The sequence below is a fragment of the Coffea arabica genome, chromosome 1e (assembly GCF_036785885.1).
Source record: "Coffea arabica cultivar ET-39 chromosome 1e, Coffea Arabica ET-39 HiFi, whole genome shotgun sequence".
NCBI classification, from domain to species: domain Eukaryota; kingdom Viridiplantae; phylum Streptophyta; class Magnoliopsida; order Gentianales; family Rubiaceae; genus Coffea; species Coffea arabica.
The window spans coordinates 51,834,328-51,849,132 of record NC_092311.1 but is presented as its reverse complement, the minus strand read 5'-3'; the positions used below and the strand labels follow the sequence as shown (position 1 = coordinate 51,849,132).

Genomic DNA, 14,805 nt, shown 5'->3' with positions numbered 1-14,805 from the left:
GATTTTCTTGCATCAATTAAGTTTTGGTTTTGATTCTCTCTTCTTGCAAGGCATGTTTTCAAGTGATTTTGACTTTTTAGTAGTCGAAATCACAATTTAAAAAAAAAAAAAAAAAGAGTAGATATCCAATGACCTGGCCAGAAAATTATAGCAAGTCTCATTCTTATTAATGCTAGATCCAACCATGGGTCTGGTTTTGGACGTGAAATTTATGAACAAGCATTCATCCGTTTTGGGAAGTGGGAACCATAATTAAATGAGTCATGGTGGAGGTTAAAAATTTGCGACCCAGCATGCACCTAATCCACCAACTCAGGTGTTTTGGGACCTCAAGAAACCGAGGCGAACAAAGGCTCCCTCCCCGATCAGTATTCAGTAGTAACCAGGACTGGACCGCGTAGTTTTAGTTCTTTCTCATTTAAGTGCCTAACCAAATCCTCTGCGACCATTGCTTGTTTAGTAGTAGTACTACTATTTCAGTAGTAGTATTATCAAACAGTGTGAGTGATCATTGATTGTGAGATTTCTTCATGTCAAGTGAGATGGACGTGAGATTTATTAGCGCTGGCAGTATTCTAAAATGGGCTAGATATTGGGCCCAAGAACCCAAAGAAAGGCCCTATTACAGCACGTCCAAAGCAAAGCCCTATTATATATTAGACCACCCCCGACTGCTTTCCAAGTAACTTAATTGGGCTTCATAATTTTCAGCCAACGATTGCAGTGCTCCCGGAAAGCAGCCCGAATAGAACCCAGTTGACAAAAGAGGACCCCTAAGGCTTCTGGGGCCGCAGGTGGCTGATAAAATACGGGTGCCTCTGTATCTCTCTCGCTTTGCGGCGGAGGAGGGTTTTAGTTAGTAGTTTTCGTTTTGGCTGCTTAATGCGACTGCTGCTACTAGTTTACTACCTAGCAGTTACTACTGCAGCCTTTTTCTTTTTTCTTCCCTCCTTTCTTTCTCTCTCTCTCTCTTTAGCTGTATTTTCTTCCTTGCGTGAGCATATATATATACACACACACATACGCATCTGTTGATATTGATATAGAAAAGGGTTTTTAGGGTTTTTCTCTCTCCTCTCTCCCTCGCTACCCTCTCTCAATAGCGCCATGGATAGGTACCAAAAGGTTGAGAAACCAAAGCCCGAGTCTCCCATTAACGAGAATGAGATCCGTATCACTTCTCAGGGCTTGGTCCGCAGCTACATCAGCTACGCCACTAATCTTCTTCAGGTTTCTTTCTTCTTCTTCTTCTTCTTCTTCTTTTATCTTTTCCCCTTTTTTCCCTCATGAATTTATTAGCGAAATTGCTTCCCTCCTCCCCCTCTTATGTATTGTGCTCTGGCATTTTTATTATTGTCTCCATCCCCCTGTTTTTCTTCTTGTACTAATTTTGTTTAGAATGTGGGTTTTCTTATAATTTTTTTGTCGTCTGTTTAGTGTTTTGTTTACCTTGCCTGTGAAAATAGCCTGTTAACTTTGTTAACGATGGTCTGTTTTTGTTGAAAGACTTGTGGCATTGTGTTAACCGTACCCAGTACCCTCTGCATTTTTTGAATATGATGCCCTTTCGTATTTTATTACCCGTGTACAGTGCCTAACTTTTGGTGCCATGGTCGTGATTAACTACTTGGTTAGACGGTAGACAACATCGTCCACTTCTATTATTCCTATTATATTAGCCGCATGGTAGTTGCGAATATTTAGCTGTTTTGCACTTGATGTTTTGTATCATATGTCTGATCTATTCTCATATTCTATTGACGCCACCATATTTGCATAAGTGGGTTAATGTTGATTAGATATATAATCTCACAGCCAAATATGGTTTTTGGTTTTATTTCTCTTAGTATGGAGCTAGGTGTGTCATATGGTGTCTTTAGAGGGACTTGCAGTTTGTGGGGGACGTGATTCATAATTTGGTGACGTCATTGATTGACCCGAGCGGTCAAGCCTATTTTGAATTGGATGCCTTCTAAGCTTGTGGTGTCTTTTGCTTGGTTGTGCTTGGAGGTGGTACATGAGTGTGTTGTTGCTCTCTTGTGCTAGAGGTGAAAATAGCAATTAGATTACTTTATTTTGTTACATAATTAACTTGTATGCAGTTCTTGGAAAATTCTGCTTTTATGATAGTGGCCAAAATTAGCTTGCTTTTGGCCAACCTCTTATTTTACTCCCAAACAATAACGCTTTTGTACACCCTAGTGTAGAATGGTTTCAGGAGCAAATTAAAGAGATCGGCTTTTGAAGCACGTTACATAACAGCATTCTAGCAGTTCCCATGGTGGTTTATCTTGATAGACCACTCTGTACTAAAAAGTTTATTGATAAATGACAATCACATCAGGAAAGTTTAGTGACAATTACAGGGCTTCTCATGAGGCATAAACTGATATAGGGGATGGATTTCTGGGATCCTGAAGCAATCAGGATAATTTTCTGTCGTTCATACTCTCTTTGGGAACTTCATTTAGACAGTATTGCTAATTATTTTTGCTTTACTGCTTAAATTTCATTCACTTCCCTGCAACGACCAGCTGTCACACTATTTAATTTGTGATCTACTTTCTAGGAGAAGCGTGGAAAAGAGATTGTCTTGAAAGCAATGGGACAGGCAATAAGCAAGACTGTGGCTATCTCTGAGATTATCAAGGTTTTCAGTTTTTCTAAAATTGACCTCTTGCCTTTCCTTTACATTGCTACTGCATTCTTGTTGCTTGTGGGAGGTTTCAAATGAACTTGCACATTTTTTGTTATGGTGTAGAGAAGACTTCCTCGATTGCACCAAGACACTGCGATCAGTTCTGTCAGCATTACCGATGTGTGGGAACCCATTGAAGAGGGTCTTTTGCCGTGAGTTTTTTGTTCCTTCTACTGTATGCGTCTCTTTCAGTCTCCATTGAGCTTCTCAGAGCTCTTGGATTCAGTTTACCTATTTTGGTGAATTACATATCCGTTTGTAATGTCTGATACAGTGTGGAGCAGACTCGGCATGTCTCCATGATTTCAATCACATTGTCATATAAGGAGCTGAACAAAAATTCCCCTGGGTAATATTTTGCTTGCCCAATCTGAATGTTTATAAACTTCATACTCTTTGTCAACTTTTTGCCCTTTTCAAAATGTTGGGTTGCATTTTTATGGTAGATTTCTACTTGCTCCATGGTTATTAATTTGCTTAACTGCATTATTACTTTTCCCATTTTGTGAGGTTGGCTATATGTGGTTATTTAATTACGACTAACGTCTACTTTTCTTTCTATTTTTGCTTGACTTGATATATTAAATACTTTTGAGTTGAATATATGTTGACAGTTACCAAGCTCCTCCATCTGAGCAAACTAGGTCTCAGTATAACTATCAGCAACAGCAGCAGCAGCCACCCAGACAATCACGTGCAATTTACAATGCTGGTAATGAAGGTAATGTTGAGGAATGTAATGAGAGTTGGGATAGACGTGAAGTTTGGGATTTCTGTTCACCAATGATTTGATGACCTTTTATTTCCAGATTCATATGGGCGAGGGCGGGGCCGTGGTAGAGGGAGAGGACGAGGTTGGGGCAGAGGTGGATATGCAAATTATCAAGGTATGGATAAAGAGTCTTGTAGGCCTAATGTGTATGATTAACACATAAAACATTAGATCTCATCCACATTCTTTCCTGGCAGAGAATGGTGGCTATTCAAACTGGGGTGGCCGTGGCGGGGGCCGTGGAGGTGGATATGGCTATCGTGGTGAGTAAAATTTCTTTCCAAAGTGCTCTTACAGCAGTGCAAACACGGCTAGATTCGGAGCTTGGGCTGTATAACATTATGAAGTGCTTGTGTTGAAAAAAATGCGATTATGTTTGTGGATTTTTGACGTCCTTGCCTTTTCCGGTAGGTGCTGGATATGGTAGAGGGAGAGGTGGAGGTGGAGGTGGAGGTGGCAGAGGCTATGGTCGTGGGCGTGGTCGCATGGGTCCCCGTCCTAGGGGTGGAGGGAACCAAGCATAATTGCGGACTGGTAGTTTTGTTTGCTTTAAGCTTAATGCTTGCCTTGGATTAGGTGGTTGTTTTCAGAGTTCGTGTTTACGATAGCTTGATAATTGTGGGTTACTTAATCATCCAGGGGTTCTAAGTGGTGATTTTATTGTTTTCTATGATGAAGCAAGCAAGGGCAAGCTTGTCTGAAATATTACCTTTTCAAAGCCAAGAGCGAATAGCCCAAGTATTTCAGATTGCTTTGTTCATTTGACTCCCTTAGGACCACAAATATGTTTTTGTATCTAGTTCAATATTTCATCTTTTGCCCCATATTCATCTTTTATGTTCAACACTTGTGCCGGGTATTTTCTTGTGTAAGCCTAACATGGACTAGTGCTGGGAAGTTAAAATCAGATGTAGCTATGTAGGTAAAATGCCGTTGCAATGAATGTCGATGTCAAGAGGAGGTCTGGTCAAGGGGGGTGGACCTTTTATCCGCAACGTTCGATTTAACAGGTGTGATCATGGCGGGGGTCTATTGTTGGGCCTCCTCGTTCTCTGCTACGTGTTTTTGAATGTACTAAAGTAAAGAAGATGGGCTTGGCCCATGAATAATTTGTATCAGCAATGGTTTTCTTGTCTGGAGCCTAGGCCCTCTTCCATTACGGGGATTGTATGGTGGACCGTCCAAGATCGAGCCAACGCGACCTGACTTAATCTTGGTGTGTCTACTTGAAAATTCTTTGATTTTAGAATGGACGGCTGAGATTGAGTCGGGTTGCGTTTGATTTGGTGAATCTCAGGCTGTCAACCGCCGGAGATCCTGCATCCTCGACGGCCAGCATCCAGTTGGAATTCTCTATACCGATGCCAAATTCAGTATTAATTTCACTTATCACGTGATAGTAGAAGAAATTTAAATAAACAGTACATGACAAATTAAATAAACAGGACATTTGGTATAAATATAGAAGTGGCGCTGAATTGTCACGGAAAAAATGGCTCTGAGGATCCCGTGTGGCCAGCATCAGTATCAGTAAAAGAATAAATAAATCAATAAGAATCAAGACCCTGCAGCTAAAGGGGAATCGGGATGCAACTCGAGTAAAATCTGGCTTCAAGGAAACAAGAAGGTAAAAGCATAGTTATTAAACCCGGCCCGGCGGTCGAACCGGTCAAACCGGTGGACCGGTCATTGGATCGGACCGGGTTTGGAATCAGATCATTTGTGCAAAGAGATCGTTGACTTAGTCAACGACTCGGCGGTTGAACCGGTTACACCGAAAACCCGGCGGGTTTTGGCCGGTTTTGTCACTAACCGGATTTTGTGAAAGAATTATATTGCTAGTGTGGGAACTCGAACTTCGGACCTCTGCCCCAACACTACTGTCTGCTTACCACCAAACTACTTCCAAATATGTTGATATAGTAGCTTTATTATGATATATAAATGTTTTTTCAATTCTATATTTTTTTCTCTAAAACAAATGTATTTGGAATCTTTTAATAAAAATTTATTACCCTCCAAACTCTATAAGTTATAAAATGGATTCCAAAAATAACATATTACATAATTCATTTAAAGACAAATATTATTTTTAATAATTTTTTACACTTAAAATTCATAAATAAGCTAGATAATTACACTAAATATAGATAAAATTTTACACTTGAAGTTTGGTATATTAATAAATAACTTTATATTTTATTGATTCTTATATGAATTAATTATTTTATAACAAATTAAATTAAATGAGCTTTTGTTATGGCATTATTTATTACAATTTATATCATATATCTTATATAAATAATTATGAAATATAATATTTAAATATATGTAGTGACCCACCGGTTCAACCACTCACCCACCGGTTAAACCAGTAACCCGTTGACCTACCTCCTTCGCCGGGTTCCTTCCCGGGTTGGGTTTAATAACTATGGGTAAAAGTGTGGGAACTGCATTCCTCCGCGAGCGAATAGAGTAATGCTTTACCCTCTCATACTCCCAAAAAAAAAAAAAAATGTTGAGTTGGTTAATTATCCATTATTGCTTTGCTTTGGGAAAGTATTTGTTGACTGTCGTCATTTTATCCCCCATTTCGTTCTTAGTAATTGATTCCATGAAGATGTCCAGATGCATAAATTGTTAAAAGCCTATTATTACCGTGGACAAAGCAAACAAAACAGACTAGCAGGAAATGAGATGACAAAAAAAAAAAAAAAAAAGGCATTTTCATTTTGGAGGTAAAATGACTAAAGAAATCCAACGCATGCATAAAATGACTTCTTCAGGTTCCAAATTCATATTCATTCTTTAGTCTGTATTTCGGCTTCTTAAGGGTCCAGGTTCACCCGTACAAATTATTATGAGTGTGCCAATGCATCGAAAGAAATACTACTAGTACTCGTAAAGAGCTTTTGAAATTACTCGTAAATATTTTGGGCGATAATCGTTAATCAATCTAGAATCTGAAGGAAATAGTAGTAACTGAATGTGGTGTGAAAAAAAATCTACTCGAGCTGATCAACAAGTGAGTGTTAAAAAAAAAGACAAGAATTAAATAATAAAAAAAGGTTTGTTGTGCACCAATGATGGGGAATTGGAGATTAGTACGAGTCACCAATCAACATCTCTCCGACAAGATACATCGTTGAGAACTTAGACGCTTTGGTGTCTAGGTTCACGGGGCCTTCCCTTCGTATAATCAATTTAATTGCATCTGTATATACTTCGACACTAGTACGTCTCTCTTTCTCTGTCTCTGCGTGTGTGTGTATATGTATATGTTTGGACTGTGTATTCTGCCATCCATTGCATCTTTCATTCTAAAGGGTAATGGCGATCCAGCTCTAATACGGCTGCAAGTAGCAAGCTATAGACTGCTAGAGTTAGTTGGTATCCTTTTTCTCCTGCTGAAGTAATCCAGCGGAGACTGGAGAGACTGTCCCTTCTTGGAAGAAAAGGGAAAGAAGACAGAAGAAAGAAATGGCTGAAGAAAGCTCGAAGAAGAAAATGAGCTCTCCAACCAAAGAGATGAATAACGGTGACAAGGACTCGCTCTTTCACGTCATTCACAAGGTTCCTTTTGGTGATGGTCCTTATGTTCGTGCTAAGCATGCTCAGGTTTATTTCTTCTTTCTATACGATTTTTAAGTTATCACTTATACTTTTCCATAGATTATTCAAAAGAAAAATGGAGAATATTTCATATTATGAACTCAATGTTAAGTCGGTTTTATTTTTTTTAATGTTTTAACATTATTGTATTACCTGGATGATCCAAGGTAATCTAAGTTGCGAAGGTTTATACTGATTTACTCGTTGAGCATGGTTCAAAGACTCGGATGAGACCGAGATGTCTTGGTCGAGTCCGGAGTTTTTAATTTCGATATCGAGACGAGATGATTCTAAGATAATGGATCGCTGAGAACTCGATCGTAACGTATTTGAGATGAATAAAAACGATCGAATCGTCCCGATTCATTCAAAGTCAAATCAAATTTTTATTATTTTTATTTATCATATTTTTTTTATAAATTTTAAAATGTTAAATGTTTCAAAAATTTGGGTCTCGACGGAACGGCGATCAATATGTCGAGGCTAATATAGAACGGTCCGAACACGACCGCGACTTTGAACCATGTCTATAAGTCATCCATATGAAATACAGTATCAAGAAAACATTTGCGAGTTTGAAACCTCCGATGGTTAACCCAAACTATCAAATAACGGCGCTTACACGGTATCGAAATTATATTTCACCCTTAATAGATCTCGATTAATTTTAAATCGAGATGGTAATAAACAAGATGAAATGATAGCTTAACTAATATAGAATTCTCTTTAATGTCTCTTTTCATAAACGAATCCATGCGCTTTAGTATAGTATTTGGTTGGAGCGGTTAACTGCCTGGCTTGAAAAAGAAAAAAAGACGTGTTATGGTCACTTTTTACATCAGCAGCATGGATAGCAGGATAGGGGGCACTTCTCCATCATTAATTTGGGCCGAAAACAGGAAACTTCGCACCTTGTCCTTTTTCCACCAATATTTTTTCATGATATACTTGCTATATGGTGACTAATACAGCACAAGAAGTTTGCTAAATTTATTTTCTCCGTTCACACTTAATTTGTTGTTTCCTCAGCTAGTTCAGAAGGATCCGGAATCTGCAATTGTTTTGTTCTGGAAGGCTATCAATGCAGGAGATCGAGTAGACAGCGCCCTTAAGGACATGGCAGTGGTGATGAAGCAGCTGGATAGAACTGAAGAAGCCATCGAAGCTATCAAGTCTTTTAGGGGACTTTGTTCTAAACAAGCTCAGGGATCACTGGACAACGTCCTCATTGACCTCTACAAGGTAAATAGTTGTCTAGCACATTCCCTTGTTTCTTTAATGGTGGCAAAACAAATTCATATTGGCTCCTTAATTACCATCAGGCCTCCTAGCTCACATTAATCTTTCGTACATTGACTAGCTTCTTCATGCGAGCAAGAACTATCCAACTTTATGTTACTTATATCACATATTAATACGTAAACGATTAATCCCTCATTTACCAGTACAGTTAATGAAACCTTTCAAATAATTTGGTACGTGTTTGAACCTCACGTAGAAATGTGGAAGAGTAGACGAACAAATATCAGTGCTGAAGCAGAAGCTTCGGATGATTTATCTCGGACAGGCTTTCAATGGAAAGCCCACAAAGACTGCACGCTCTCACGGGAAGAAATTTCAAGTTTCCGTCAAGCAAGAAACTTCAAGAATACTGGTACATACTATTTATATATATATATAGAATAGATCCAAAAATAAAATGTCTCACCACGTCCAAGTCATTGAGCCCTTAATTATTTAGGACTGCCAGTTCTAATATCTGTGGTAATGGTGACGACGACAGGGAAATTTAGCTTGGGCGTACATGCAGAAATCGAATTATATATCTGCAGAGGTAGTTTACCGGAAAGCACAAATGATCGAGCCTGATGCCAACAAGGCTTGCAACTTGTGTCATTGCCTAATTCAACAGGCACGATACGACGAGGCACGTTTGATTCTTGATGATGTTTTGCAAGGAAAACTTGCGGGTTCCTATGACCCCAGGACCGGAGCTCGTGCTCAGGAATTGTTTTTGGAGCTCCAAACAAGGCAGCCTCCACCACAATTTCCAGGCCTGGATTCAGAAGATGATCGTGACTTTGTCGATGAGCTCGAGCGGCTGCTGGATGTGTGGGCTCCTCCTAGATCCAGGAGGCTTCCAATCTTTGAAGAGATTACACCTTTTAGAGATCAAATGGCTTGCTGATTGAAAACCAGCTTTTTGTTCTGGATATGTTTTCCTGTGGCTTGCTTCAGTAGTTTTTTCTTTTCAATTTTTAGTTTCTCTTATTAGAGATAATGAATTTGTTAGTACTTGTTAGGGTGTGTGGATAGCAGATGGGATGAGAAGAAATCATGGTTTAGAAGAGAAGAAAGATGCTAAATAATGGGTCTCCCATGATCCCACTCCGAGCCCTCATTTGTGAAGGAGTATATATGTATATGGATTTACTTGAATGAATTTGGAGAAAGAACCATTTTCCTCAAAAAAATTTACATCACGTGCTATTATGTTTGTATCATTGTATGTAGGGGTGCAAACGAGTCGAACTAGAGTCGAGTTTTGGCTAATTGAGCCGAACTCGAGTTAATTTTGTGAAACTCGAACTCAAGCTCGAGCTCGACGAGTTCAAAATATCAAGTTCGAATTCGAGTTCGAGCTTAAAAAATAAAAAAATTATTATTATTATTTTATTTTTAAAAAATAAAAAATATTTATTTATTTTTAAAAATAAATAAAATAATAATTTTTGTAACAAATAATAAAATATTAGGGATATATATGTAATTTTACTATTAAAATAAAAAATAAAAAATATATATATAATTGAGCTCGCGAGCGGCGAGGTTAATGTTTTTGAGCTCTAGCTCCAGCTCGAGATCGACTTAATTAGTTCGAACTCGTATTCGAGCCGCTCGTGAGCCGATCGCGAGCTGCTCGATTCGTGAAACACCCCTAATTGTATGAATCCTTTTATTTTTAGGAAAATCATACGAGATAAGTTGGCGAATGGCTCCTTAATTACACTTATCAGAACAATATTATATCCTCTCGGGGAATCGCTACATGATTCAATAGTTTTATACCAGTCCAATAACAAGGTATCTCAACATCATTGATACTTTGCAGAATTTGTTATCTCTAGTCACAAGAAAAGATTTACTACTAGTTTCCCCACAATCTTAAAAATAATTGCCTTGTTTGGATTGCCGGTTTCCGTCGAAAAATTACGTTATTTTCCGTGATCACATTTCCCTATTACCTTTTTCTCTCACATACATCAAATCGCTACAGTAATTTTTTCATGAAAAATCACGAAAAATGCAATCCAAACACAAGTCAAGTTCACAAGTCAGGTTCACGAAAAATGCTACAGAATTTGTAATGTTTCTATAAAAGAGAGAGATTCCAAGTTTATAAAACTCCAATAGAAATTTTTTTTATTTGATAAATAACTGTAATTATTTCAAATGGCAGCAAATATACAACAAATGGTGAAACCCTTTAATCTCCGAATTTCCATTTTCAACCTCAAGTAACCAGCGAGGCATGCTTTTAACAGTAAGACCTACTGCTAAAGTTATTTCAAATCGGTCTGGGGGAAAAAACCTAATGCTAAAATTACTACAAATTGGACAAGAAGAGTTAGGGGGAAAAAAGAACCTCAAAAAGACCTCCTTAGAAAATCTTGACAGAGAAAAATCTCTCATTAGGAAATTGCATGAACAACGATAAAAGCCACCAGGAGGTCAATGTAGGAATGTTCTAATGTGACTAATTGTAATATTTTATTTACTTACATAACATTATCTAGTTTGTGCGTCACACATGCGCTCTCTTTAAAAACGAACTTGCACCTATTGACTTTGGATTTGGCTGGATCTGAATCTTCTTCATTCTTCAAAAAAAAAAAAAAATCTTGTTCAACAGATTCTTTCTCTATTTTTCATAATTCACGTCTAGATACATAATATGTCTCTTTATTTATTAGAAAGATAAAGGGATATTTATTTAAATGTGCACGGTAGAGAATAAAAAAATTCATTAGAGAGGAATAAGTTATCGGTGTTGTATTTTTTTTCTTTTTTTTTTTCATGTAGATTTTGCTCTTGTTGGACATATTTACAGTATCACATAATCTAGTTTGGCTTTCATGTAGATATGGGCCTTGTTGGACGTATTTAAACTATCACGTAACGTACTTAGCAACGAGTTCAAGATTCGGATTATTATTGACAATTTTCTTTTCAGCCAAGATCCATGGCATGGCGGTGAATCTGTGGTCTGCGAACCAATTTGGTTGGTACTTTTGCATTACTAATTAGATACCGGTCTCCACAAAACATATCGCCAGACGAGAGATAACCCAGGAAATATCTATCTGTATAAACTAGTATAGTAACAGAAAGGAACGCCGCCGCCGCCTCCTTCATATTTTGTCATTTCTCTCGCTGCAGTTACCCTTGACGGGCCTGCATCCAGATTCCACACCACAAGCTCATCCATTTTCCTTCCTCTGCAGTAGTAGTAGTAGTCATATTTCCTCCTGCCTTTATCATCTGTTACAAATTTCACACACAAGTTCGAAAAACTACAGAAAAATTTGATCTTGACAGAGCAAAAAGTACAAGGATTCCTTTTTAAGTTCAGATTTCAATGCAAATGGCCACTGAAAATCCCTTAATCATCTCGGACAAGGATAAGATGAGACAGTGGTCAAGAAGCATGAGAGCCCAAGGCAAGACAATTGGATTAGTCCCCACCATGGGTTACCTTCATGAAGGTCATTTATCCCTCATTAGAGATGCTCACAAGCACTCCCAGTCAGTTGTCGTTTCAATATATGTGAACCCAGGTCAATTCTCCCCAACTGAAGACCTTTCAACATACCCTTCTGATTTTCTTGGTGATATTGACAAGCTCAAGTCCATTCCTGGTGGGGTCGATGTTGTTTTCCACCCGCACAATTTATATGATTATGGGGATAATAGTAATGATAGGAATTGTTGGAATGATAGCGGAGATCAACACGGGGGAGAAAGGGAAGGGAGAGAGGTTGTATCTTGCGTGGAGGATGGGGTAATGGGGCATGAAACCTGGGTTAGAGTCGAAAAATTGGAAAAGCCATTGTGTGGGAAGAGTAGGCCTGTTTTCTTTAGAGGGGTTGCTACAATTGTTACCAAGTTGTTTAATATTGTTGAGCCTGATGTTGCTTTTTTTGGGAAGAAAGATTATCAGCAGTGGCGGATTATACAAAGAATGGTTAGCCTTTCTGGAGTATTGCAAATTTCCTTTTCTTCATTCTGATATTTGTATGGAGATAGTATAGCAGGATCTGTAATTTATGTCTACTTTTCCTACACCAACTTTTGCCTGACATTAAAAATGAAAGCTTTACCAGAGAATTGGAAAAAAAAAAAACATTTTACTTTAATTTTTTTTTTGGGGGGAACTCCATCAGGTTCGAGATCTCGATTTTGGGATAAAAGTGATTGGCTCTGACTTAGTGCGAGAACCTGATGGCCTTGCAATGAGCTCCCGTAATGTGCGCCTTTCACCTGCTGAGAGGGACAAGGTACTTGTCAAGTGCATACATTTGCCTCTGGAGGTTATAGTGATGTGGTTTTGTTAATAACTTGATGCGTTCTAAAGCAGATAGCGTTGAATTATATTACCATATCTCTGTGGCTATGGTTGTTTCTAGTTTCCGTTTCAGTTGCCTGTGTTCTTGAACCAGCTTTTTACTAGGAATGTTTCCTGAAGCAGCTTATGTCTTGCACTTCTTATTTGTGCTTAGTTTAATCTGTCAAAATCATGGCACGCCCCGGTGCCAATGCTCTTTGCTCTTCATGGTATTTTGCAGGCGCTGTCCATAAGTCGATCGCTGACTGAAGCTAAAGTTGCAGCAGAAAATGGACAAGTTAATTGCAGAGAATTAATAAAGTCAGTGATCCAGTCTGTACAAGAAGCCGGTGGATTAATTGATTATGCAGAGGTCAGGCATCATACGTAATTATTCTCATATTTGCATAGTCAACTGTTAGTACTCTTAATATCTGGTTTTCTGGTAAAGCTGAACCAAAGCATTGGGCTTTCGAGCTCGGTGGCCGTTCTTTATGTGCCATTTGTGCTTGTTGTGGTCAACCTTTCATGTTGAAGTAATTAATCGTTGCGATTTTTGAAGCTTGATACACAGGCAACAGATGAGTGTAGTTTAAGCATATTTATGGTATGAAAGTCATGCTAGAATGTGGCTTTTCTAGGAAAAATTCTGTTCAATAGCTGTATCTACATTAAATAACTAGATGGACGTTTAGCATGCATTACTTTACTCAGGTGTTAGCTGTCAATTTTTCAGAGTTGCCCCTTAGTGCTCAATCGAGTTTTTTCGGTTGTAGCACTGCTGAGCCATATAAAAATGCTTATTATAAAGTGAAAATGTCGATGTTAGCGGGTAACCAAGACAAGAACACCTGAAACCTTTGAGTGCTCAATCGAGTTTTTGTCGGTTGCAGTACTGCTGAGCAGTATAAAAATGCTTATTATATCAATAACTCCAATGTTTCCCCCGTATTTCAAGATAGACAACCCAACCTCTGATTGTGATAATCACTTGATGTCTAGATTCTTTAAATCCTTCAGTAAACGTGCTTCTCGTTTTTTTGTTTTATTAACTCTTATTCAGTAAAAAGATCCGAGGTTTCTGCCAGTTGAAAATATCAAAAGTTCATATTCCGTACCTCAATTTAGAACGGTTGACATGTTCCTCCTCCATTTTGGAAACAGGTTGTAGACCAAGAAAGTCTGGAAGCAGTGGAAGAGATTAAGGGACCAGCTGTCTTTTGCGTTGCAGCATGGTTTGGAAAGGTCAGGCTGATCGACAACATGGAAATCAGTCCATAAGAACTGTTCACTTCACAGAGATGTACCCAGAAGCCTGCTTGTGCAATAGGATGCCAAGTTTAGAATATATTGACTCCATGGTGCCGTTATTTAAGCAGAGAGAAAAATCACCAGAAATTTATGCAATGTGTATTTCAACTTATCAGAATTTTGGCTGTATTGACTGCCAACGAGAAAGAGAGAGGGACATATCTGTTTCTGAACTTTTTGTCGATAATTACTTCAAAAAGAATGAGAATGAATTCTATTCTGAAGTGGTGTGTGAACTCGTAAAACAAATACACCTACAGTGCCATCTTGGGCCTCATAGTTTTACTCACATTAACCATAGCAGCGACTGGGTCGAACTCGAACCATTAAAAAAGTCCATCGACCATGCATCAGTGTACTAGCGGAAGTTTCATGTGCACCGTTTACATAGCTGGGATAAGCTCATATTTACGGAATTCTGTATTTTAAATGGAAGAGCATTGGTAAACAATGGGATGGGACTCTGCACTAGATGCAACAACTAGGAGGATGACATACCCCCAAAAAAAACTGACGAGAGTGAAAGAATGGAACCGCAAGCATCACTAAACTTCGAGGATAGGGGGCCAGGTTTTGGACTTTTTGAGTTCTAAGAGTGCCAAGAGTTTCAGATAGGGTATTTTTCTGTTTTCGCGTTAAAATTTATTTTCGTAAATCTAAATAAATTGAGGAAGCAACCTAATTTAAGAGCATCAGTTATGCAATCCCGGGTACAAATGCTCCCCTTGACACACACAATCTTGTCAGATTAAAAATAAACAGTCAACTAGGCCAGCGGAATTATCAATGGAACCATTCTATCAACTG

The 14,805-nt window shown here is 38.4% G+C and overlaps 3 protein-coding genes across 3 annotated transcripts; all 3 read left to right on the top strand.

The window, feature by feature from the left end:
* The first annotated feature begins 836 nt into the window (after nucleotides 1–836).
* On the top strand, nucleotides 837–4,294 carry LOC140013378 (uncharacterized). The gene is made up of 8 exons (XM_072062647.1): nucleotides 837–1,230; nucleotides 2,570–2,650; nucleotides 2,762–2,850; nucleotides 2,973–3,047; nucleotides 3,313–3,419; nucleotides 3,508–3,585; nucleotides 3,668–3,733; nucleotides 3,882–4,294. The coding sequence occupies exons 1-8, from the start codon at nucleotides 1,108–1,110 to the stop codon at nucleotides 3,992–3,994; spliced, it is 732 nt and encodes a 243-aa protein (XP_071918748.1). The 5' UTR covers nucleotides 837–1,107; the 3' UTR covers nucleotides 3,995–4,294.
* A 2,412-nt stretch (nucleotides 4,295–6,706) lies between these two features.
* Nucleotides 6,707–9,521, top strand: LOC140013373 (protein SULFUR DEFICIENCY-INDUCED 1-like). The gene is made up of 4 exons (XM_072062644.1): nucleotides 6,707–7,088; nucleotides 8,112–8,324; nucleotides 8,581–8,736; nucleotides 8,866–9,521. Exons 1-4 carry the CDS (start codon nucleotides 6,951–6,953, stop codon nucleotides 9,268–9,270), a joined length of 912 nt encoding a protein of 303 aa, XP_071918745.1. The 5' UTR covers nucleotides 6,707–6,950; the 3' UTR covers nucleotides 9,271–9,521.
* A 1,804-nt stretch (nucleotides 9,522–11,325) lies between these two features.
* LOC140004221 (pantoate--beta-alanine ligase-like) lies at nucleotides 11,326–14,222 on the top strand. The gene is made up of 4 exons (XM_072062633.1): nucleotides 11,326–12,327; nucleotides 12,527–12,640; nucleotides 12,929–13,060; nucleotides 13,852–14,222. Exons 1-4 carry the CDS (start codon nucleotides 11,722–11,724, stop codon nucleotides 13,966–13,968), a joined length of 969 nt encoding a protein of 322 aa, XP_071918734.1. The 5' UTR covers nucleotides 11,326–11,721; the 3' UTR covers nucleotides 13,969–14,222.
* Nucleotides 14,223–14,805: the final 583 nt, after the last annotated feature.